Here is a 24411-nt window from a genome sequence, read left to right as displayed (position 1 = left end):
AAAAGAAAAACAGGCATCTCGGTAATGTTATGAAGCGCCCTAGGAGGTAGGAGCAGTCATTGTGGTTTTGCATTAATGTGTTCACTCATTTAAGTAACCAGGTTTTACTATAGCAGGAGATATGAAGACACTTTTTGACACACTGTTTAAGAATCCCCGGGAAGTGATACAACTGGGAATAGCACATCTGGATTTAGTTCTCTGTCTTACCTGTAGTTCTTTTTGCCTCTTTTGTAGATAATGTCTTGAGGCCATAGCTATCTTGTCCTGAGTAACCTCCAGAGGATAAGGGGTGAAATATTTACCTTTTATTCTTCTAATTAAAATAAAAGTTTAATTAGACAAAGTTGGGATTCTCAACTGTTCCTTGTACCCTGTAGAGCCATCACATTCCACAGCTGGCTTTTATACGCCCCTGGGGTGGGAGCAAGTTTCACCTTGGATTTCTTAGTCTGGTTTTCTCCTCTTTTCAATCCTGCCATCTCCTTAGTTTACCCACCGCCTCTGCAATCTGCTCACTGTGACAGTTTGCTCATTGTGTCAGCAGCATTGAACCACTGCTTGCTGTGAAGTTGTCCCTTTTGATGACACTCTTCCTCAGTAATGCACAAATGCAATATCCAAAGGACAAAGATCTGGCACTATTGGAACCAAAGACTAGTACTTATCTGTTTTGCTTTGGGGGAAGAAGCAGCGGTGGATTTGATGGTGAATTGATTGCTTGTGCAAGTAGGCTTTTGTAAAGTTAACTGTTGGAGCTGAGGATGTAGCTCAGGTGGAGCCTTACCTAGCATAGACAAGGCTCTGGGTTCATGCCCATCACCAAGTGGGGAAAAGTCCTTAAGTTTGTTGGTCTTATATGTGTAAAAGTAATAAAAATTCACCAGTTTCTTAAAAAGTAAAACAAAACATAGTGGTCTAAGCTTTCATGGGCTGTAAGAAAATACACGTGGCTTTCTGATTCCACATGTTCTGCATCCACACACTCAACCAAGCAGACCAAAAATATCAGGAAAAAAATTGCTCAATACTGAACATGTACAGACTTTTTTCTTGTCATTATTCCCCCAAATAGTAGCGAGCAACACCTGTTCACAGAGCACTTATGTTGATCAGGTATTGTAAGCCATCTGGAAACCATCTAAGGTGTATGGGGGTGTGTGCACAGGTTATGGCAAATACTGCACCATTTTATGTAAGGATGTGAGCATTTCAATTTTGGTGTCCTGCATCCTGGACCCTGCCCCCTCCATACCCTGAGGATACCTGGACAGTGTGCTAGGTTTGTCTTTTCCTGGGGTGGGGGCTGAGGGGGATTGCCTTCTGTCCCTGGGGAATGGGCTTCTGCCATGCACCTCTGAGTCCTCAAGAATTTGGCACAGCCTGAGTGCCAGGACCCTGGGTTGCAGTGCGCGAAGGACTTGCAGCAAGTGGACGTGGCCTGAGCAGCGTGATCAAAGGCTGCCCCTGCTTGCCTGAGTACTGGGGAGTCCTGCCAGATATCTCCAAACTTGGGGGGCAGGCCAGGGAGAAGGGGCCAACAGGGCCAGAGGGCAGCTGGTCCCCACTCCCCCTCCCTTTCTTCTCCCCTCCCACCACCCCCCCCCCAGCCGCCTGCATTAAGGGTGGAGAGTTTTGGGTGGCTCCAGCCATCCGCTCCACCGGTTTCGACCACCGCAAACCGGTGTTTCCAGGAGCAAGTGCCTCCTGGGGCCTCTCTGAAGCTCCTGGCCGGGCAAAGTGCTCTGTTGCCCATTGGCTCATCTTTGGGGTTTTCTTGCTACTTCAGGGCATTTAGGGAAGAATTTCGGGAGACCACTGGAGATTGTTTATTCATTTTGCCCTCTGGGTTTTACTTTGAAATATGGTTAGGAGGAAGTATTCATTTTAAAATACCCAAACTAGCCACTCCTGATGGCTGCACTATCATCCTAGAGGCTTCTGAGGCAGGGGCAGGAGGAAGGCAAGTCCCAGGGCAGCCTGGGCAACTTAGCCTGTCTCAAAAAGTAAAAGGGGCTGGGAGTGTGGCTCAGTGGTGGAGTGCCTCTTGGTGCAATCCCCAGTACCACTAAACCAAAACTAAATTCTCCAACTACTCTTTTCACCTGGGAGAGCAACTCCCAAGAGTAGTGAGCACAGGTAAAAGGGGAGGAGTGTAGTCAGTTCCCTTGCAGCCGTCTGGGGAGCCCCGTGGGTGGACCCAGGGGCTGCAACAATGCGCCCCCCCTTTACCCTTCTCTCAGTCCTGCCGACTTCTGTGCTGCTTCTTTGTCCTCTTTGATCTCCTCTCCAAATGCCCCTCCTAAAACTGCACCCCAGAGTTAAAGTGTTTTAAAATCACACACTTGTGTAAAAAATTTGTTGTAAAGATCTTCAGCTAGTAGCCTCCCAGAGGCTCTCCCAGATCCACTCCCCAGGGGCTCTCTCTTTGTTAGGGAGACCTCCTGTGGCCTTCTTCCTCCTTCTTCCTTCAGTGAGTCCCCTTTCTACCATTTGCTTGCCCAAGGTCACACTACCGGCCTTGTGTGTGCTGGAGATGAAACTCAGCCTTGCCATGCTAGGCTTGCCCTCTGTCATTGAGCTACACTCCCAGCCCCCACTGTGGTTGCTGTACTCCCACTACACCTTGGGGGCAAAAACCCACCCTCCTCTACTAGGGCACATTGGGGGGCGGGGGTGAGTGAGTACTTCCCTGCCACATTCCTCTGATCCTAAGGGTTCACACCAGCAGAAACAGCTTTGATTGTACAGCAAAGTTTTCTTTCTCTCCGCCCCATACTGGGGATTGAACCCAGGGCCTTGTTCCTGATAGGCAAGCGCTCTATCACTCCCCATTCATAGCTAAGTTTTCTTTTGGAAAAAAGTCACTCAGGAACGGGCGGGTCTTGTAATCTTGGGAGATGTTTATTAGAAAGCACATCTCATAGATGGATGAAAGCATAGGGTTGCTGGACACTTTACATCTCCCGCGCTGAGGGTGGGGGGTGGGGTGTGTGCCTGCCAAGGCTTGCAAGGCTGTTCATAGCGAGGTAGAGACAGGGGGCTTGCTCAAGGCAAGTGACCGCAGTGCGCCCATTCCTGAGACACTTAGGGATAGAAATGATGGGGTTAGCAGTGAGCGAAATGAAGGAAAGCCAGGTGGAAAGTTGAACACCCGCAAGACCTCAATGCCTTGTCGGCAGTAAACGTCCGCTGGTCCACCCCCAACCCTGGGGGCGCACACGCCCAGGCACAGCGTGCTGGCATCGAGTGGGGCGCGGTTCGGGTCCAGGGGAAAACGCGTCGGCAGCACACCCCTTGGTGCTCCAGGGAGGGAAGTGCGGCCTGCAGAAGGGAACACTGGACCTTTCCTGATCCTCTCTCCCCGCTGCTGCTGACACAGGCGCCACGGAGCACCGGTCCCTGCTGGCCCCAAGTGTTGAGGAGTGAAGTGCAGCCCCGAGGCTGCGGGCTCCCTGCTCAGGCAGTCCCCGGGGCCTGCCACCTAGGGTCCGGAACCCCAGGCCGAGACACGGAAGCAATCGTTAGCAAAACTGCGCGGACCCCGAGGGCGCGCCGGAGAGCGGGGCGGGGCGGGGCCTGGCGTGGCTGCGCGGCCAGCCGCTCTACCCGCTCGGCGTCTCGGTGGCCGGCCTCCCCGCCCGCCGCGCGGGGGCGCCGCTCTGCCCCGCCGCGTCTCGCCGGCCCCCGCCCGTCGCGCGCGCCAGCCCCGCCGCGACGCAGAAAATGGCCGCGGGAGTCCGGCGGCCGCGGTGAGTGCTCCGGGGCGCGGCGGAGGGACGGGTGCCGCGCGGGCCGCACTCGGGAGCAGGGCGGAGCCGGCCCTGCGAGGCGCCGCTGCCGCCGAGAAGATGGCGGTCGGTCTCGGCCCTGGCGCGGCACCCCAAGGGGCGGCGGCGCGATTAGCTGAATCACGGGCGGCGCGGGCCGGCGGGCAAGGCCCGTGCTGGGCGAGGCCGCGCCGCGGGCGCCCGGGCAGCGTTGGCAGCGCGCGGGCGGAAGGCCGCAGTCGCCGCCCTGCTGGCTTTCCCCGCGGGGCGGCCGGGCGGCCTTGCAGGCCGCAGGGGGTGGGTGCCGGGTGCTTCCCGGTGGGCGGCGCTCACCGGACGCCTGCCGCTGCCCCGGGGTCCCTGGGCCGAGGCCTGCCCTCCCGGGCCGGCGGGCGCCCGAGTCCGTTAGGAAGGCGTCCGCGCACAGGGCTCCCTCCTGAGTCTCTGGTTGAAGCGGCGGAGGCTGGCCGGTGTCCGAGGCTAAGGCTCATCAGGCGCCGGGGTGTGTGCTACCCGCCGGCCGCAGCGGGCCAGCTCCTCGGGAGGAGGGTCCGAGCGCCAAGTCGGAGCGAGCCCGGGCACATGCTTGCTTCTCACCGTCTGTTGCCCGGCTCTGTTCCGTTCTCTTGATTAGTAAATTTGAGGATTAGTTAATAGGGGAAATTAAATTGGTAGTCGCACTTATTTTTTAAGAATTCTCTAGCTGTTACTATCAAACTTATCAGTAGGTGGTGATTGTGTTGTGTGGCAATTTATAAGGCAGACATTTTCTCCCAGAGCATCAAACTTAGGTACTCGGGATTGTTTTTCATGTGCTGATAGGCTAACTACCACTTAAATATCTCTATCTTTCCCCCCCACTTGTAGCTTTTTAATATTCAGTGAATGATATGCTAAACAAGTTGTATTTGTTTCATTTTATCGCAGAAATAGCGAGTACTATCAGACTACCAGCCAATCCCTTCCCAATTTTTTTTATTAACTTTAAAAATTTATTTATTTTAATTAGGTATATATGACAGCCAGATGCATTTTGATTCATTATACACAATTGCAGCAATTGCAGAAATTTCATTTCTCTGTTGCTCATGATGTAGAGTCACACCCTATGTGCATATTTTTATAAAAAGGTGAATCACCACACATACCTTTATAAAAAGGTAAAGTAGCTGCCCCTGTAGTCCCAGCTATGGAGAGGCTAAGGTGGGAGAGTCCTTCTATCCCACCAATTCTAGACTGGACTTCTAGGGCAAGTTAGCCAGACCCTGTCTCAGAAAGGGTAGGGGTGGCATAAGTCAGTTTTTTCAAAAATAAAATTGGATTTTGTGTGATTTGGTTACAAAGATAATATACATACAGAAAATGTAAACAATATGAAAATAAAACCAGAAAGGAGCCACATACTATAGCTGTAACCTGTTGGTGATCATGGATGTGTGTGGGTGGCCAAGGGTATTCAGAGAATGTGGTTGCTGCCTGGGCTGGTTGTCCCTGCTGTTTCACTCCCGAGTTGTGAAACTCCCATGGCACTGAATCTTAGGACTCTTGATTTTTTTATTTAGGTGTTAAACACCCTCTGGGTGTTTCATGATTTTTTCACTCTAGTTATCTTATGATAAATGTTAGTTTGTGTTCAGTTTGTCATCTCTTGGGAAAACCTAACCAGTGCGTGCCCTTGTGAGTTCTCTTTGTCAAAGGGAAAGTGGCCCCCCTCTCTGTGAGAACAGGGATGACGCTTTGCCCCCTTGTGCCCAGCACATAAGAGGTTTTGGTAAATACTTGAAGAAACTTAACCTTAGAGAGCTTGTTTTGCAAACCCTCACCTACACTTGTGCTGTCCTTTTGATGGGAGACGTTGGCCATTTGTTGCACACTTGCCAAATGCAGTACTGATATGGTGCTTGATATGGTATTGGTTCAGAAAACCTTTTGGAAAGCATCTGCATTGTCCCCATTTCACACATGGGGAAGTGTGGCCCATTGCACTAGGCATACTGCCAGAGGTTGTGCTTTCAGCTAGAACTAAGATCTGGGGGCCTGCTTCTTCACTCATGGGCTGTTCCTTGAGCTCCCACTCCACACATGTCTGGGTTGGGGAGAGTCTTGCTGTGGTGCTGGGCACGGGAGACTGTTGGCAGCAGGGGCAAGACCAGGAACTTGAAACCTATATCAAGAGGGTCATTCTCCTGAGAAATACTAAGGTCCTCACCAAGTAGGTCCTGGCCAGGGATTCTGGATTTGTTAGACTGTAACTTTATTAAATTTTTTTTAAAGTTATAAATCTTTTTCTTTTGTACTACAGAGCTGTCATATCAGATACACCAGGCAGACCACCATCAACACAATTAAAAGTACACAAAATCAGTAAAAATTACTTGAAGGAAACAGCAGGCCCCATAGTATTTTCTCTTTTACAGCACTTCTTGAGTAGTAAAATAGCCTTTCTGGTTCTCTGCCACCCGTGCGGTAAATACAGGAAGTTGCTTCTTAGGCTTGACTCTCAAATTCAGCACTTCATGGATCTGTAAAGTTGATACAGGAAATCTAAATCATGCCAGAAATCCTTTCCAACCTTCCGCCTCCACCCTCATCCCACAAAAGGTAATTAGGTATTGACCTTCCACAGCCCCATGGAGGGGAAGGAAGAGTCCAGCCTTCAGCACAGTCCATTTCTGGTGTTAGTTTCCAAGGTCCCTAGTGCTGTGGCCTGAGACTGATGCTTCCCTCAGATGCAGCTCCACCTCACAGAGCAGATGTGGGGAGGGAAGTCTTGCCTGAATTTAGGTGGCAGTGAGCCATCACTGGAAACTGTGAGAGGAATCTGAAAAACTCAAATATTGCAGCAGTTTTATCACTGTCCTTGGAGTCCTGACAGAATGGATAGGGCACAGATGTCTCTGGGCCCCTTCAAGTCTTGTCCATGGAGCTCTGTGCCCCACACCAGCCACTCTTAGATGAACCCAGGATGTCTTCGTACTCCTAAAAAAGGCCCTGAAGACTGCAGCAGTTCTTGTTTAGACTATGTATGATGATGCCAGAAAAGAGACATTTAATTTTTTAACTCATTTTAAAACTTAGGGTGATAAGCCTTTATAGTCTTTAACATAAATAGCATTTTAGGGGAACTGCTTCCCAAGTCCTTTAATGGGAAAGGTGACATTTATGCTTTTGTAAATCTGTTTGGTTGACAGCAGCTTAAGCTTCGGATAACTGTCCATACCCTCTTGTGAGTGATGGTAGACAGGGCACATAAAGTCTTAGTATTGTGCAAATGGCTTAGATTTGGGGAGGCACCAGCCACCTCCTGAGAGTTAACTTTTGGAGATCCTGTTATTGTTGGGAAGTAAGAGTGTAAAATACAGTTGGCTGTAAACATCTGAAGTGCATTACCTTTAAGAAGGTAGGCAGTGTCTTTGAAGTATGCTCATGGGCTCAACCAATTTCTTGCTTTTTGGAAAAAGTGTGGAGTAAGTCTGAGGTGTGTCTCAGGCCCAAGGTGGGACCAGGATTCCTGCTGTGGCCTTTTCTGGACACTGCTGCCTGGAGCACACCTTCATGTGTGCACTTACTGTGGGTGTGCCTTTGGATCCTATTGGAGCTGTGCAAAGTGGAGGGTCTGGATAAGGGCTGGTCCTGAGTGTTGGGAGGACAGTGGCCAGTGGAGAGGAAGATCCTGTGATCAGAGTTGCAAGAGCCACAGATTCAGAGTCTCTGGAGCCCTTGCATTAGCCTGTAGAGCTGTCCTGGAAACGCCCACAGGAGGACCCATTGTGTGCATTAAAGTTTGGGTGGTTGACTCAAGACGCATTATCAACACCAGATTTCCTGATGAACCTCATAACCTGTACACTACACTGCAGTGACCCCTGAGGCTTGGTTGTGACCTTTCATTAAGAGCAACATTCACCCTGGGACTGGGACTGGGTGTCTCTGGAACAGTGTGGAAGAGACAAGAGGGGAGGGGAGCCCAGCACAAGTGGCCACTTAGAGACTATGTAGCCTTCCACTGAATAGAAAGCAGTGAGACCCTCGCATTTTTCTCTTTGCCTTGACAGCTTACTGTTTCTGGTTCCTGGCAGTCACTTGGATGCTTAAAATTCCCACCTGAGTTGCCACTGAGGTTTCAAGCCTTTGCTTGCACCAGAAACTAGAAAAGAGGGGATCCTGGGGCAGGGGCCTGGCTAAGGCATCAGTCTTCAAGTCTTTTTCTCTTGGTTTCCCTTGTGGACCCAAACCTGGCCTGAGCAAATGATGGACAAGCATAACCTTTGCTGCTGCAGACTTGGGGCCCCAGAAGAAGAGAGCCGAAGAGCAGGCTGTGGGCAGGTATCCTATGGACCGTAAGCAGATGCTACTGAGGCAAGAGGACATGAAGCTTTTGTGTTTATGAAATTTCTAGACATGTCTGTATGAGTTGACGATTCCATTAGTAAAAACTGAGTTGCAGCTGGGTGCAGTGACATGGGCCTATAATCTCAGCTACTCAGGAGACTGAGGAGGATCACAACGGGGAGGCCAGCCTGGGTACCTTGGGGACCCTTTCTCAGAATAAAAAGGGCTGGGGGTGCTGGGGATGTAGCTCAGTTCATAGAGCGCTTGCTTCACATGTACAAGGCCCTGGGTTCAATCCCCAGCACCACAAAAGGGGTGGGGGCTGCTGTGGATGTGCTCAGTGATAAAGTGCCCTTCTATCAAACCCTAGTACCACAAGCAACACTGAGTTGTAGAAGAGCCCTTTCTTAGGTGATTTTTTTGTTTTTAATAAAGAACTTAAAGCTAATATATTCTCAGTCCCTCTTCTTCCACATTACAAAGGATTGCTGACACAATAGACCCTTAATAGAAATTATAAGTAAGCGTGAACTTTGGCCTAATCTGCCACAGTTAACAAGTTCTGACTAGAATACAAAATAATGAGGTTTTGTTAATAGCATTGAGTGTGATTTCTGACTAACAGGATAGAATTGCTTCAAAATTAAAATTGTTAATTTGAGTATTGTTTTAGGGGAAAATGACATTTGAAAAACATGTTTTGCCACCAAACGGGGCAAAATATATACTTGATTATTATCTTTTTGTCTAGAATGAATATAAGTTCATCATGGTTGTGTATCTTATTTTAAGGTGTCTTAGCAATTAATCACCAAGAAGGTATTCTCAACTGTGTGGAACTAGATACTTGTAAACCAGCTTGCTTTCCTTATTCACTTAAAGCAGAGTTAGAATAGCAACAGTTGCACATTTAGATGTACCGGGGTTTTATTTGTTTATTTTTGAATTTTTTAAATATTTATTTTTTAGTTGTAGTTGGACACAATACCTTTGTTTATTTTTATGTGATGCTGAGGATTGAACTCGGGGCCCTGACATGCTAGGCAAGCACTCTATCACTGAGCCACAATCCTGTACAGGGGTTTTAAAGTCATGCATCACTATTAATACTTAAGCTTATTTTTTTGTAATAATATAAAAATAAAATTTTGAGAGGGTGTATTTAGTTCTTAAGAAATTTGCTGTTGGGAGGGGGGATAGTAGAGGATAGGAAAGGTAGCAGAATACAACAGTTACTATTATGGCATTATGTAAAAATGTGGATGTGTAACTGATGTGATTCTGCAATCTTTGTAATGTTTTGAATAACCAATAAAAAAAAATTTAAAAAAAAATTGCTATGACAGCTAGCGTTTGGCCAAGTCAGGGAATCTGAAAGGGGTTGTGAGATCATTGCTGAGCCTTTGTGAAGGAAATGTTTGTGCATCATCAATGTGCTGTTACTGCTTTCCACATAACCCCGTGTGTTCTTAAACTAATAGAAATGACATGTAGCCACATCCACATATGTTCCCGGATCTTTGGGGGTCCTCAGCCCTCCCTAGAGCTAAGGTCAAAACTTCCCACAATAATGATGAGCCTTTTCCTCCAAGTTGACATTTGGACCCATGTGCAGAGCTCCAATGTTTCTACCATGCACAGCACCTTTGAAATATGCCAGTTTTCTTTAAGGGTGAATGTCCTTGATGAAGCAGTGAAAGTATTGATTTCATAAACTCAGCATCCAGCGTTCACCAGTTTATCCTTGCCTGTGACAAGACAGCAAATGCACCTGCCGCACCTCTGCATCCCCACAAGTGGGCTGCGTCCAGGAGCAGCTTTGGGGGCTTGGACTATGAGCTCAGCCAGCCAGCCACTTTCTTGAGAGCAGACACAGGCAGCTGCCACACTGGGTTTTTGGCAGGTGTTTTCCCCAAATCCAATGATACATGTCTCAAAGCAGCTAACAATATTTGTTGGTAAAGATAAAATTTGCACTTTTAAGAAAAGTTTGTCTTCTGGAAAACTAAACTTTTGCCACTGTGAGCATGATCCCTGCCTGATAGACTTCTAGGAGATGCCAGCTGACATTAACAAATGCATTTCTTTTATTATATCCTCTACCTGAAACTCATGCCAGTGTTTTCTAAGAAAACAGCTCCCCAATAAAAATGCACTCAAGTGCAAGACAGACCAGCGGCTTTCAATGTAAGACAGTGAAACATTCGTTGATCTGGTTCCAGATTCCTGGTTGCAGCTACTTTTATGAAACTGCTACTTGTCCAGATTTTGTGTAGTGTCAAAGAACATCCACAATTAAGTGAAAAGATTGTTAAAACACTTCTCCATTTTCTAATGACAAACTGCATAAGGCAAAGCTTTCTTCAGGTATTTCAGCTAAAACTCTGCACAGTAAATAGAATGCAGAGCATATAAGTGTGTACTGGGAGGGCTGTGCAGGAAGACCACAGTTCTAGGTCAGCAGAGGCAATTTAGTAAGAACTGTCTCAAAAGGTGAAGAGAGCTGGGGGTTCAGCTCAGTGGAGAGCATGCCTGGGCTCCATCCTCAGCACTGTAAGAATTTTTTTAAAAGTCCAGCTATCTTCTTTTTTTTTTTTTTTTTTTTTAGAGAGAGGGGGGGGGAGAGAATTTTAATATTTATTTATTTATTTCTCGGCGGACACAACATCTTTGTTTGTATGTGGTGCTGAGGATCGAACCCGGGCCAGGCAAGCGCACTCCCGCTTGAGCCACATCCCCAGCCCCAGCTATCTTCTTATAAGCCAAAGATTTGCAAAAACATAAAACACCATTCAACATTAATTTCTTTGTGATTGTTTTGGAAATAACATTACTTTTTCATTAATAATTTTATTTATTTGTATGTGATGCTGAGAATCAAACCCAGTGCCTCACACATGCTAGGCAAGCACACTACCACTGAGCCACTACCCCAGCCCCTCATTAATAAAGTTTTAATGTGTAATGGATTTATTTTTTTAAGTAAATGCCTAAAACTTTGGAAATATCAGTAAATAATCCCACATTAATAAATAAGCTCTTTGGAGTCATCAGCTGAGATCCAGCAATTTGGGAGCTGTGCTGGAGCACAACCACATGGCCCACTCTTGGTGGCTCCCAACAGGCTCTTGTTAGCAGAACTGGTGAGGAATGTTGGCTGGCATAAACAGATTTAATGCCAATATTTCATAGATCTTCCTATTACTGTTTAGTGTGAATGAAGCAGTTTTTAACTGAGGAAAAAAAATGTACTTAGAAATGTAGAAAGGTGATTATAAATTCAGTACATCAGTGTTCACCTGCAGTGTCCCTTTCTCACCTGGAGAGATGCCCAGTTTTCTCCTTTCTGGTAGGAAGTTGTCACTAGTATATGCCTGCAGTTTTGTGACCATATTTCCCATGTGCCGTGCTATACAGCTCTACACACTGCACAATAAGTCGCCATAGAAACAATACTTTTTTTAACTTTTACCTTAGGCATGTGTTTTATTTTGTTTTCACGTTTGCCTTGATATATCTGTGTGTGTTTCTATCTTACAGTTTAACTGAACTTTTACATTTGGTTCTCTGTGTTGGTAAAATTATAAAAACAGTTTGGATATAAAGTGATCAGCTCTTTGAAATATCCTTTATTTACTTTTTTGGTGGGAGGGTACTGGGGATTGAACTCGGGGGCACTCAACCACTGAGCCACACCCCTAGCCCTATTTTGTATATTATTTAGAAACAGGGTCTCACTGAGTTGCTTAGGGCCTCACCATTGCTGAGACTGGGTTTGAACTTGCAATCCTCCTGCCTCAGCCTCCCAGGCTGCTGAGATTACAGGTGTGCGCTACTGCTCCCAGCTTGTTTACTTTTATGTTTACTTATTTTTTGTGGTACTGGGGGTTGAATCCAGGGCCTCGGGTGTGCTAGGCCGGTGCTATGCCACTGAGCTGCACCCCAACCCTGAATTGAAGTTTTTTAAATGGTCTTTCATTCCTAAGAATATCTTGATTTCTTTGCCTTTGTAAATATTTCCTCCTGAGAAGTGGTTTCTGAACTCTTGGAGCCATCATTTGGAGGATGGATTTCTCACACTAAAGGATGGGAGGAGAGCTGTGGCTGTGATGGTGTCATGTGAATAGAGGGCCAAGTGTCACTGTCCCTTTAAAGGAGGTAGAATGTTTGTCCTTTGTTCTGGGTCACCAGGGAGACCACAGTTAGAGGGAAGGCAGTTGGAGCCAGGCGGAGGAGGAGGTAAGATGTGGGCTCTGCTCTCAGAGAAGGCTCTGGGCCACAGGTAGCAAAGGCAGCTCTTGAGGATCTATCTAGAACAGCATCTGAGTGAATGCTGAGGTGATAGTTACCCGAAATGGACATGGAAGGAGTGATGTTTGTTTTTAATATTCATCCATAGACTGCTACTTTGAAGTTCAGTAAACAGAAACACTAGCCTTCTGACTTTCTTAGCTTTTTAAATTAAATAATAGAGCTTTAATTTGGGGGATCTTGAATAATTAACAATTTTGTAGTTCAGCCTCTCCACTCTTTGATCACATAACAAGATAACTTGGAAAGTTTGGTGTCTGCTTGTTTCTTAATTACTAATATGTTGTTTAGTTACAGTTACTGAAGAGCTATAACCTGTACTGTACTTTCCTTTAGGAGTGTACTTCGGTAGCCAACTCTTTGACCGTCTGGATTGTTGAAAATTCGAATTCTCTATAGAGAGAGCGAGCGAGCGAGCGAGCATTGACCTGGCTGTGACCTGGCTGTGGCCTGGCTGTGGCCTGGCTGTGGCCTGGCGAGGCCTAGCCATCCACTAGACTCAAGTGTCTTTGCTGGCCAGGACTTGTGTCACATTCAGGATTTCAGAGAAAAAAAGTCTTCACTGGGGCAGGTAAAGCATCAATCATATTAAATAGTACCAACAAAATGTTCATTTAATAAGTTTATATTTCTTATTTGCAAAGTGCTCTTGTCTATAAAGAGATGTAATGTACCATTTGTATTTATTTGAAATATTCTAGAATTTATCCCAAGGTTTTTAGGTGAATATTTAAGCATCTGTTGAGAATTTAATACAGCGTTTCTTTACTTTTGTGTTCTTAGTGAGAGTATGCTTTTATATTGTACGTTCTCTGATAAGAGCCAAATTTTGTAGAGGAGAATTCTTCCTGCAGAGAGCCATCCCCTTAGAGGCAGACACCAGAGTGTCTCATGCCCCAAGTGAGTTTCCTGGGGTCCCTTGGGGAAGGCTGGTCCTGGCCCCTCAAACTGCTTTTTGAGTAAAAATTCTAAGAACTCTATGGAAATTAGGACCCAGCCTTTTTAAAAATCAGGTTTGCTATACCCTGGGTGCTAGGTGTGGCTCAGTGGTAGGCTGCCTGTTTAGTGGCTTAAAGAGTGCTTGCTGATTGGTGCTCAGGGCACTAGGTTTGATCGTTAAAACTTGGTACAAACTTGTTGGTTTTTGTAAGCAGGAAATCGTTCTTAAAAAATGTTGTGATGAGAATGAACAGGCAGTTACAGTCAGCATGGTGCCCACTCAGCAGGTCCTCCTGAGGCATCCTCAGGAGTTTGTGCTCTGACTTGGAATTGCAGTTGGCACCTGACGGGAGAGCTGTGTTCCTGGGCAGTTGGGGTCACCTTGGGTGACCAAGGAGTGGTGTGGGTCAGGGTTGCAGAGTGGTGGAGTCCCTGTGAGGCAGCATCCATAGCTGAGGGACTATATCTGTTAAGAAGAAAAAGGTTGCTGGTGATTTTCAAATTTTGTATATTTTGCATTTTTTAGGGTCTTCATTTTATACCAGTCCTAGGATGGAGCATGGCATAAATTCAGAGTTGTCATTTAAATTTAAATGTGATTAAAACCTGGACAAATTGGAAAATAATTCTTAAGGTATATTCTGTCTTTTTCTAAGTGTTGTCATGTGTGTGTCATTCCCCCTGTCCTGTGCTAGACAAGTGCTGTACCACTGAACTACACCCCAGCCCTGTTTTTCCAGTTTTGTCATTTTTAAACAAAAATAAAAATTTCACAAGCATCCATGGGGATGACCCAAGCTAAGGCTCAGGAGCCCAGGATAGATCTGGACAGAAGTGTCACAGCATTGTGTACCCTGTGTCTAGCCAGACTCTATGCAAAGTGCCATGGGACTGGTACACCTCTGGTCACCAGCTGAGTATCTCTGGATCTCACTGTTCCTGCCAAGTCCTTGGACCCCGTGGGTGCTCCTTGCTCATGGTTTCCTGCCCTGTGTGAAGCTGTGTCTTAAGTGGTAAAGGGCAGTCACACATTCGCTCTATTACCCAGATTTTCTTATACTAAGCATTTGCTCTGCGGCTTAATCTTCACGAATCCCAAGTTGTCCTCATGACTCCTGGGACACTGGTCAGAAGCAGGCAGTATGTGTACAGCTCTGCCTTTGTGAGCAGCCACTTGCCCCGTTCCACTGCTCCTGCTGGTGCATGCCCCTGTATGTGAACCTGGGCTGTTGTGTGATTCTCTCTCATCACTAGGTATGGATGATAAAGGGGACCCAGGCAATGAAGATGCGCCGAAGGCTATCAAACCCACCAGCAAAGAATTCAGGAAAACCTGGGGGTTTCGGAGAACCACCATTGCAAAGCGTGAGGGCGCAGGAGATGCCGAGGTGGACCCTGCTGAGCAGCAGCCACAGCAGCACAACCTCTCCCTGCGCCGCAGCGGGAGGCAGCCGAAGCGCACCGAGCGGGTGGAAGAGTTCCTTACCACAGTCCGTCGTCGAGGAAGAAGGAATGTGCCTGTCTCCCTGGAGGATTCCAGTGAGCCAGCCTCCTGTCCAGTCACAGATGTGGAGACCGCCTCAGAAGGGAGCGTCGAGAGCAGCTCTGAGGTGAAAGGTGGCCCTGCACCTGGTTCCACAGGGGCAAAGAAGCGCCCTGCCTCTTCTGAGAAGGCAAAAGAAGGCGATGACGAGGATGATACCTCGGACAGCGACAGCGATGGCCTCACTTTGAAAGAACTTCAGAATCGCCTTCGGAAAAAGCGTGAACAGGAACCAGTGGAGAGGCCTCCAAGAGGCATCCAGAACCGCTTGCGGAAGAAACGTCGGGAGGAGGACCCTACAGAAACCGTGGACGTGCAGGCCGGCAGTGCCGGCGAGGACACACCTTCCTGCAAGCAGGAGCCTGACCCTGGTCAAACTGCTGTGTCCCAGGCAGCGAAAAATGAGAGAGAGAGTCAACCTGAGGGGACAGCGGCTCAGAGGACTCTAGATGAAGACCCAGGAGACCTGGGCAGGCCTAAGCCTGAGTGTGAGGGTTATGACCCCAACGCACTGTACTGCATCTGTCGCCAGCCTCACAACAACAGGTGGGTCCCAGAGCACAGCAGGGGTGGCCATGAGTTGACAACAGGAGCTGTGGGCCTTCAGGACGCACCAGGGGTGGGAACAGCAGGGGATCTGCCATGTGTTGACATCAGAGTGTTGGAAAGATGAGTGAGTCTGATCAAGTCACTGTGAAAAGAACCAACAGAGGCAGTGGGGAGGGGCTACCCAGAGCTCCCTCTCAGCCCTGGCTGCTGTGGAGACTATAAGTGCACTTAGTGTAGGCCTGTGCTGGGGTTGGGTGCTGGGTGGTGGTAGAGTGTCCCTGTGGCCTAGTTGGGAATAAAGGTGCTGCTGTCATGTAGAGATCACCCTGAAGCCTCTAGTTCACTCTTTAAAAGCTACAGTCAAGCCAGGCACAATGGCACACACCTCTAATCCCAGTGGCTCAGGAGGCTGAGACAAGAGGATCACAAGTTCAAAGCCAGCCTCAGAAAAAGCAAGGTGCTAAGCAACTCAATGAGACCTTGTCTAAATAAAATTGGGGCTGGGGATGTGGCTCAGTGGCTGAGTGCCCCTGAATTCAATCTCTAGTAAACGCCCCCCCCCCAAAAAAAAAAAAGCTATAGTTAAAGCCAGGCGAAGTAACACACGCCTATAATCCCAGCAGCTCAGGAGGCTAAGGCAGTTCAAAGCCAGCCTCAGTAGCTTAGCAAGACCCAAAATAAAAAGGGCTGTGGATATAGCTCAGTAGTGTTAAGTGCCCTGGGTTCAATCCCTGGTACCCCCCCCCAAAAAAAAGCTCCAGTCAAAAGGAAAACCAAACTATTTGCACTCTTTTTAAAATAATAGGACATTAAAGCCAATTTGACCTTGCAGTATATCAGAAAGTACGTCACTGACTTCCAGTGCTTGATGCCATGTCCTGTCCTTTCAGGTTTATGATCTGCTGTGACCGATGTGAGGAGTGGTTCCATGGCGACTGTGTGGGCATTTCTGAGGCTCGAGGGCGACTCCTTGAAAGGAATGGGGAGGATTACATCTGCCCGAACTGCACCATTCTGCAAGTGCAGGATGAAACAAATTCTGATGCCGCAGAAGAGCCAGAAGCCAGATGTGGACCTGGAAGTGTGGACGGCATGGACTGCACAAGTATAGGGACAATAGAGCAGAAGTCTAGTGAAGACCAGGGCATAAAGGGTAGAATTGAGAAGGCTGCAAATCCCAGTGGCAAGAAAAAACTCAAGATATTCCAGCCTGTAAGTATATCTCTCCAGGGAAACAGGAGGGCTTGACCTTACAGGTGACAGACTTGCTGGGGGCAGAAGCACTGAGAACTGGGAAGGTGTCTTTCCTTGGGAATAAGTTAGGGTCTTCCTGGGCCCTAACAGGAAAGCACTCTACTTCTGTTTGTACCTTGTGTTGTCTCAAGGATGTCCTTTTTTTCTTTAAAAAATACCCTATCTACTTTCTGGTACTGACTTTTTAAAATTTAACCTTTCTTGGGGCTGGGGTTGTGGCTCAGTGGTAGAGCGCTTATCTAGCATTCATGAGGCACTGGGTTCGATCCTCAGCATCACATAAAGTAAAATAAAGATTGTGTCCACCTAAACTAAAATATAAATTTAAAAAAAAATAGCCTTTCTTGCTGGACACTGGTGTATGCATATCATCCCAGGAACTTAGCATCACCTGTCTCAAAATGAAAAGGGCTCTGGAGATGTAGCTTAGTGGTGGAGCACCCTGGGTTCAATCCCCAGTACTTTCACCTTCCAAATTAGTCTTTTTTATGTATGTTGATGACACGCCTTAGCACTTTTGTCCCAGTGAGTGTGGCACACTCGGGTTCATCTTTGTCTGCCTGGCTTGATGCCCCTGGGGCCATAACACTGTTGGCCTCTGCTGCTGAGAGCCGTCTCCTGTGCTCACAAGGCTCTACCCTGTTTCCCACGAGGGAGACAGCTCAGCACCTTTTAAAATCTGGATCTCCTGGGTGGTCCTGCAGAGGGTTGAGATTGCTATGTGTGGAAGCATCTCTTAACATTTTCACACTGTGTTGTCTCCAAGTTGAGAGTATGTGAGGACTAGGCCATTTAGATCAGTGTGTGGCGGAAGTGTTGAGGAAATGCGGGAAAATAGGACGTTAACTGTTAACTTGTAGTTGGATCATCAATAAGCCCATGTTTGACATGAAACTTATGAATGGAAGACAAAGCAATTATGTTAAATATTTGAGAAGTAAGATCTTTCTAAAGTGAACATGATGTGCCTGTGGTGAATCTGGTCTTGACCGTCACGTGTGCTTCAGGGGTTTTGAGCAGGGCAGCCACAGGTGCCTCTGGTGGTGTCTTCAGTCCCTCTTTCTTTCTTTCTTTCTTTTTTTTTTTTTTTTTTTTTAATATTTTTTAGTTCTAGATGGATGCATTATCTTTATTTTGTTTATTCATTTTTATGTAGTGCTGAGGATTGAACCCAGCGCCTCACGTGGGCACAAGCGCTCTGCCGCTGAGCTACAGCCCCAGCCCCTTCATTTCCTCTTTCTGCATGAAGTTATCCTATAGGTCACCACAAGCTCTTGCACTAATGCTAGCAGTTTCCAGGCATCAGAGACTGCCGTGCCTAGCTGTGCCCTTTGCTCGGGGTTTAGGAGCCTGTGGCCAGGGTGCAACTGGAACTGTGGTCCCATCAGAGGCTGGGAAAGCCCTCACATTAATTAGTATGAATGGCGTCCTATGCAATTTTCATGGCATATTAAAGAAATTATAGTTTATCTAAATTCAAGTTTAGTTGGGTTTCCTGTATTTGTCAGCCTTACTCTCACGTCATAGCCTTGGGTCATCCCCTCTCAGAACAGCAGCTTACCCCAAAAGCACTCTTAGAGTCTTCTCTTCAGGAGAGGCCCATTCTCTCCTTGTTCAGCCTCAAGGGTAAGGAAGACTAAAGAGCGTGTGTGCTAGGGGTCCTGCAGAGTCCTGCCCACCACAGGCTTGAAGAAGAGCTGACATGCAAATGCCTCACTTGGTACTTTATAAAAGTAAAAATGAATTTTTGTTCATATCAAAAATATTGTTTGTGTCTCTCAATTAAAAATAGTGACCTTGGCACTTTGTAACGCTATTACAAGGTGCTATAACTGCTGGCATTGGCATGTATTTCATCTGAAGTCACCTGTCTCATTCTGCAGGTTGTAGAGGCTCCAGGTGCCTCAAGATGCATTGGCCCTGGGTGCTCCAGTGTGGCGCAGCCTGACTCAGTGTATTGCAGTAATGACTGCATTCTCAAACATGCGGCAGCTACTATGAAATTTCTAAGTTCAGGTAAAGAACAAAAACCAAAACCTAAGGAAAAGGTCAAGATGAAGCCAGAAAAGCTCAGTCTTCCAAAATGTAGTCTTCAGGTAAGCAGACCAAGATCACCCTTGGAACCCTTGAAGCAAAAGTGTGTGTACATGCTTTCCCATGGACTTGGGAGCATAGGGCATGGTGGGTGTCTGTGCAATGCGGATTATGTCCCATTTGCTTCTGTTGTCCTCTTTTGGCTGAGGGCTGGTTTGCATGGATACATTAGCATAAATACAGGCAGCTGGCTGCTGTGGAGAACCTCAAATCTCAGAATGCAAACCAGTCTTGCCAAAGCCAGTAGTCAAAGAGTGTACAGAGTCGACTCAGCGGCTAGGAATGGAGCAGGCTCTGGGCAAGGTTCTGTGTCTCACTTAAGGCATTGAGTGGTTCCATTTCTATTCTCTTGTGACTTGAGAAGAAGTGGGGATTACCTTTGAATGCTTGCTTATTAGCCTTTAGATGATTTCTAAAGCTGGTAGTTTTGAATCCTGGAGCTGCCAAAGAAGCAATGACTGCTGTACCCAGAGGATGCCAGAACTGAAAGTGCCGGGACCCTGCCAGTTTTCTGTCTCCAGGCTGTAGCAGAGAACGTAGAAATGCCATTTGTTCTCTGCTTTCTTTCCACCTTGTATTGGCTTATTTCAGTGGTTCACTTGAGGGGTTCATTCTTCTGTCATTTTGGAACTTCATGCCTCAACAGTTCCGACAGGGACCCCTGTGTCAACATAAACAGTCGAAACCCAAGTGGTCCGTGGGGATGCTGAGGGTCTGCTAGGCATATAGACATAGCCACACTGAGCAAATGTGGCATATAAGCCTGGGTGGGCAAGGGGTCTTAGGGTGACTCAAGAAGGAGATGGTGATATGACCTTCTTTGCCCAGTGAAACAAAACAAAGGTGTCATTTTTGGTCTCCTTAATGATTTGAGTTTCACTGATTGTCCAGGCAGGGATTAAAATCTCTTCTATGCACAAGAGACCAGCTCCAGAGAAGAAGGAGAATCTGGCCAAGAAGATGATGGTGGCTCCTTCAAGGAGCGAAGCCCTGGGGAAGGAGGCCCCCTGCGAGAGCAGCACTCCATCCTGGGCAAGTGACCACAACTACAATGCAGTGAAGCCAGAGAAGACCGTTGCTCTCTCGCCACCGCTGTTGTGTAAATGTACGTATCACCCAGGGGCTGGCCTCCCAGCCCCCAGGACTAGGAACTGCAGCTGTGTTTTAGTGCTGATGGTAGGCACCGGCTCACCGTCATGTCAAGGACACCTCTGGACCAGGTGTCCATGCCTAGCCTGTGGGACTTCCTCTCAGTGTTCTCCAAAGAGCTGTACGAGCCTCACTGCTCAGTGTCTCACTTTGGGGGTGCAGTTCTTTAATTTTTTGCTTTATTATCAGGCTCTGGTAAGTATTGTATTATCTCCAGCAAAATCAAATTGTATCAATGCACTGCCCCGACTCCCAGTTCACCACTGTCCCATCAGCTTTATCAGAGCCCTGCATAAAACTTGAGTTTTTCCACATTACCTTCTGCATATAAAATCACTTCCGTTTTGTATGCTGTGACATCTCTTTCTCTAAACGTTGATCTGGTGGACAGGCTAAATAGGATTTTTAGTAGTTAGCGTTTTTGACTAGACAGATGTTTTGCTCATGTCCAGTTCACATAACTACATATCTGTATAAATCATAAATCCTCGTCCAGATTTTGAAGGCTATTTGCTGCTGCTGAGCAGACCCCACGGTAAGTGAGCGTGGTGTCCTTCACACTCAGAGCAATGTCCTCACAATGGGACAGTTGTGGGCTGGTGTCACAGGGTGGCGACTTTTTGACTCTCAAGTGTTTGTTACCCTGCCCCAGATTTCAGATCAGTGAAATGAAGATGCTTCAAGTAGACCTTTGGAACCTCAGATAAGATCATGCACCTTGCACTCATTCTTGTCTCAGCCTCACTCAAAAGCTAAGTCTCAGACATTTAAATTAGATCCATATAAAATTTTTCAATTCAGTTTTCATCATGCCTTCTCTGCATTTTGTGCCTTTGTAAAAGCACTGAAAGGTGAAATATCTCTGAATTGCAAGAGCAGAGATGTGTGGTGCTTTCCCTTTCAGTCTGCTTTCAGTGCCCCCCCGCCCTGAGTTGCGGGCACCTTGCAGGAAGTGCTAGATCTCAGGTGGCTAAGAAAATGAGAAGGTAAAAGGGCAAGGAAATGGAATCATGGGTAAATTGAGTTCACCAACTGGTGCATTATGATGGACCTCAGGACACCTTAGATTGTGCAGTGGATTTTATACTAGCAGATGATGCCTCTCAAATGCTCATCAAAGATAATGCTGTAAATAGCACTTTTATTGAGCTAACGAATATACTTCAAAATGAGCACCACCTATCTGTGAATGGGCAGAAGGGTAGCCACTTTTAGTCGGTAAAATCGGTTGTAGGCACATTAAACAATAAAGGAAAGAAAAACCCAGGGTATAACCACAGCACAGACAGCTGGGTGATTGTTTTCAGTTCAGTTAACCTCCATCTGCATCCAGAAGGGGAACTCTGCCCCTAAAACCCCAAAGAAGTGTTTTAGGAGACCCTGCACAAGGGGGGCGGGGGTGAGGTATTCTGTGGGGGATGGTGGGCTGCTAACCAAGGTGCTGTCTCCTGTCTCACTAATGGGAAGGGAGGGACAGGAGCACGGGATCAACAAGGAGCTGGTTCCTCTCAGGTTTTTCTTTGACCTTTTTCATATTGGCTCCTCAATGGAGTGGGTATGATCCAGTGGCAGAAAGTTGGGACAGATTACCTGAATAACCTTCCCAGCACATCGACATCTCAAAATTACAACTGATGAACATCCAGAATATAGCGTGCCTGAGGAACATCCTTCCAAGCTGGTCACTGATGATCATTTTACTGTTATTCCAGAAATAATGTCTTCCCAACAATGATTGGGAGGAGAGTAGGGTCATGGTAAAGTCCTCTGAACCCAACACTGGTGAGCAGCAGCAATATGTCTCTGCCTCTCCCCTAAACATTTCCTTACCTTCGTGGTAGCAGGGCAAGAGTCCCGAGTCCCGGTTGGCATGAAGGAAGGGGTCCCATGCACAGCCGTGGGCACGCCTCCCCACTGGCTGCAGAGCACACTCCTGGGCTGGGGGTGGGCGGGGAGGCTCTGAACGAAGCTGACGCTGGGAACACTTCCAGTTCACTTTTTTGGAGTCAATTCAACCATCGCTCTCGAGAGGACCTGCGTGGCTGAGCCGCGCACCGCTGCAGCTGCTCCTGGAGGTGTCTCAGCCTCCTGCCCTTGTGGCATTGGTGCTGCCCCAGGTGGATGCAGGCTGGCCAGGCAGGCCTCGCTGTGCGGGAAGCTCTACTGCTGCTTCATGATCTCCAGGTGATGCGATTCATGCACAGTTCCTCTGTATTTTAAGATTGTTTTTTAGAATTTCTGTACAGTTGTAGTTTATGAAAAGAGTTTTCACTCTGTTTTTTCAGAGATGGTGGTGCTGTTGTCATACCTTCCATGGGTTTCTCCCTTTTACTTCCACCATTAGCGCACCTCCCATTACCGTCAAGGCATGAAATGGGCCGAACATTTTTTTCCTACAACATTCCTGGTGTATTAGAATTTTAGAATTTAATTTTGGTATTTACATTTATAGACACAATTATTAGTATATTGGGTTTGATAAATGGCTCACTGAGTAACTGGGGATCCAAATAGATTTTGACAGGAAAACATGTCATCTAGCTGTGAGAATTGAAAAGGAAAACCTTAACCCCCTGCAGACCCAAATCCCAGTGATTTGCTGTGCATCTTACCCAGGTAGAAGCGTTTCCTCGTTGATGCGTGCGTGCCACACAGACGGGCCAGGTGGTGTGGTGAAATGGATCCAGGAGAACACAGGTTTTCACCAGGGTAACTTGGGCTCTGGGCTCCAGAAGCACATTTCATTAAAATCATAAGTGGAACAGATTTCCTTGTAACATGGGGGATTCTAGAACCCCAGGTGTATAGAAATCCAAAGCTGGGGGTGGGTCTTCTTTTACCATCTCCTGAGTAGTTTCTGTCCTCTTCACAGTTGTCTGTGGCAATAAAGTGGGAGTGGGAGGAGCCTGACTGTCCTGTGACCCAGTCTCATGGGGTGAAGACTGGGCTTGATAACTGGCTGTAGTATTGTCCATCCAATGATCCTTTTTTTTTTTTTTTTTTTTTTTTAATGACAATCTTGGTATTTTAAAGTATTGTTATAACTTAATAGCCTATTCAGAAAACCTTACAGTTATAACTCTGTAAACTTGAACCTGCCAGGTGAGCCCCTCGGCACTGTCCTACAGCATTGTCCAATTTGTCCTGCAGCTGACCCCTTCCTCTTCATTCTTCAGCCTCCCTGGGGAGGCAGTGAGGGGTGGAAGTTTTCAGTGGGGTTGGTCCTGCTAAATTCACCTCTCTGGGACTTTTGGGAGCTGTGGATCTACTCTAATACTCTAAAGATTAATACTCCAGGAAAAGCCCTTTGGTGGCATTGCTGATGTCATAGAGTGCAAAGGTCACCTCTGAAGATGGCTGCTATAACTTCAGTACGATACACACGTTTCAGGTATATTTATGTAAAGTAACATACTTAGTATATCGTTGCTGTTACCCATCAACACGCACATAGTTATATTCTTAGCTTCTAAAAGAGGAGTAAAGATAAGAATGTTTACTACTTTAATTTATGAAGGTTGGGGCAACTTTGATTTGCACAAATCTGGACGAGCTCTGCAAGAAGAACATCAGGTAACTGGGCGGCTCACTTCACCTGGGGTCTGCACAGTGCCATCAGCTTCTGGGGTTTTACACATTGAGTAGAACCCTTTGGATCTAGAGGTACTGGGGAGGGTAGGTGGGTTATTTCAGCCTGCTCCAGTCATTTGGCTAAAATTTAACCTTACTGCCTGCTCCCCCAGCTCTGCTGCCTGTGAGTCCCTTGTTGGTAACCAGGCACAGGCTGTCTTACTGTGGTGCTGACAGCAAATGCCCATGGGGGCTCCTTCGTCACACTCCAGTTGTGGTTCACTTTGAAGTGTAACTTGACCAATTCTTCATTGCCAACCCAACATGAATCACGTTTCAGTATAAGTGACTGTGAAACTTAAACCAAAGAAGAGTAATTTGTTTCTAGGTGTACAATTGTTTTTGCAAGTTTCCTTTAGAGTTAGAATGTCTCTGTTAAGATTAAAGTAATTCAAATTTTAGAAATAAGGTGGGGTGGGGTGACCTAGGGAAACTTAATAGCCCAAATGGTGAAGGGGCCATGGGCCTGCAGAAACATTGCCATCACAGTGGCCATCTGCCCTGACAGGTACCCACAGTATGGCCTCTCCCTGTTATCCACATTTTGTTTCTCGTATTAAAGCCAATTGGTAACATCCTGTACTTTAAAGAGGATAATTCATTTGAAAATATTTAAGCATACTGAAAGGAGCAAAAGCAAAACATTTTCTCTTGTCATTGTCACTTGAGTCTTCATACTAGGAAAGATCTTGAAGTGAAGAAACCGTTGAAATGGAAACCACGTTGTCCACGTGGCTCTCAGCTGAGGTGGCAATGGTGTCCAGGAGCGGGTTTTACGGCCAGGCCTGGTTTCCAGGTACAGGCTCAAAGCAGTGAGGATGCGGACAGGATGGGAGGGAG

At 47.0% G+C, this 24411-nt stretch overlaps 1 protein-coding gene across 6 annotated transcripts in view; it reads left to right on the top strand.

Moving 5' to 3' along the window:
• The window catches only part of Dido1 (death inducer-obliterator 1), a 51989-nt gene that overhangs the window by 5989 nt on the left and 21589 nt on the right, over window positions 1-24411 (top strand). For 3 of the 6 annotated variants that reach the window (XM_026407867.2, XM_026407863.2, XM_026407868.2), the window contains exons 1-7: window positions 3674-3752; window positions 12750-12984; window positions 13879-13986; window positions 14607-15441; window positions 16335-16656; window positions 18582-18794; window positions 19684-19897. In XM_026407867.2, the coding sequence (XP_026263652.2) occupies window positions 14609-15441; window positions 16335-16656; window positions 18582-18794; window positions 19684-19897 (1582 nt within the window). In that variant the 5' untranslated portion in view covers window positions 3674-3752; window positions 12750-12984; window positions 13879-13986; window positions 14607-14608. Of the gene's footprint in view, window positions 1-3673; window positions 3753-12749; window positions 12985-13878; window positions 13987-14606; window positions 15442-16334; window positions 16657-18581; window positions 18795-19683; window positions 19898-24411 lie in introns of those variants that run through there. The other 3 variants (XM_026407865.2, XM_026407864.2, XM_026407866.2) reach the window with 2 other exon arrangements.

The sequence above is a fragment of the Urocitellus parryii genome, chromosome 6 (assembly GCF_045843805.1).
Source record: "Urocitellus parryii isolate mUroPar1 chromosome 6, mUroPar1.hap1, whole genome shotgun sequence".
In the NCBI taxonomy this organism is placed as follows: domain Eukaryota; kingdom Metazoa; phylum Chordata; class Mammalia; order Rodentia; family Sciuridae; genus Urocitellus; species Urocitellus parryii.
The sequence above is the reverse complement of the archived record's forward strand: the minus strand, read 5'-3'. Positions and strand labels throughout refer to the sequence as shown.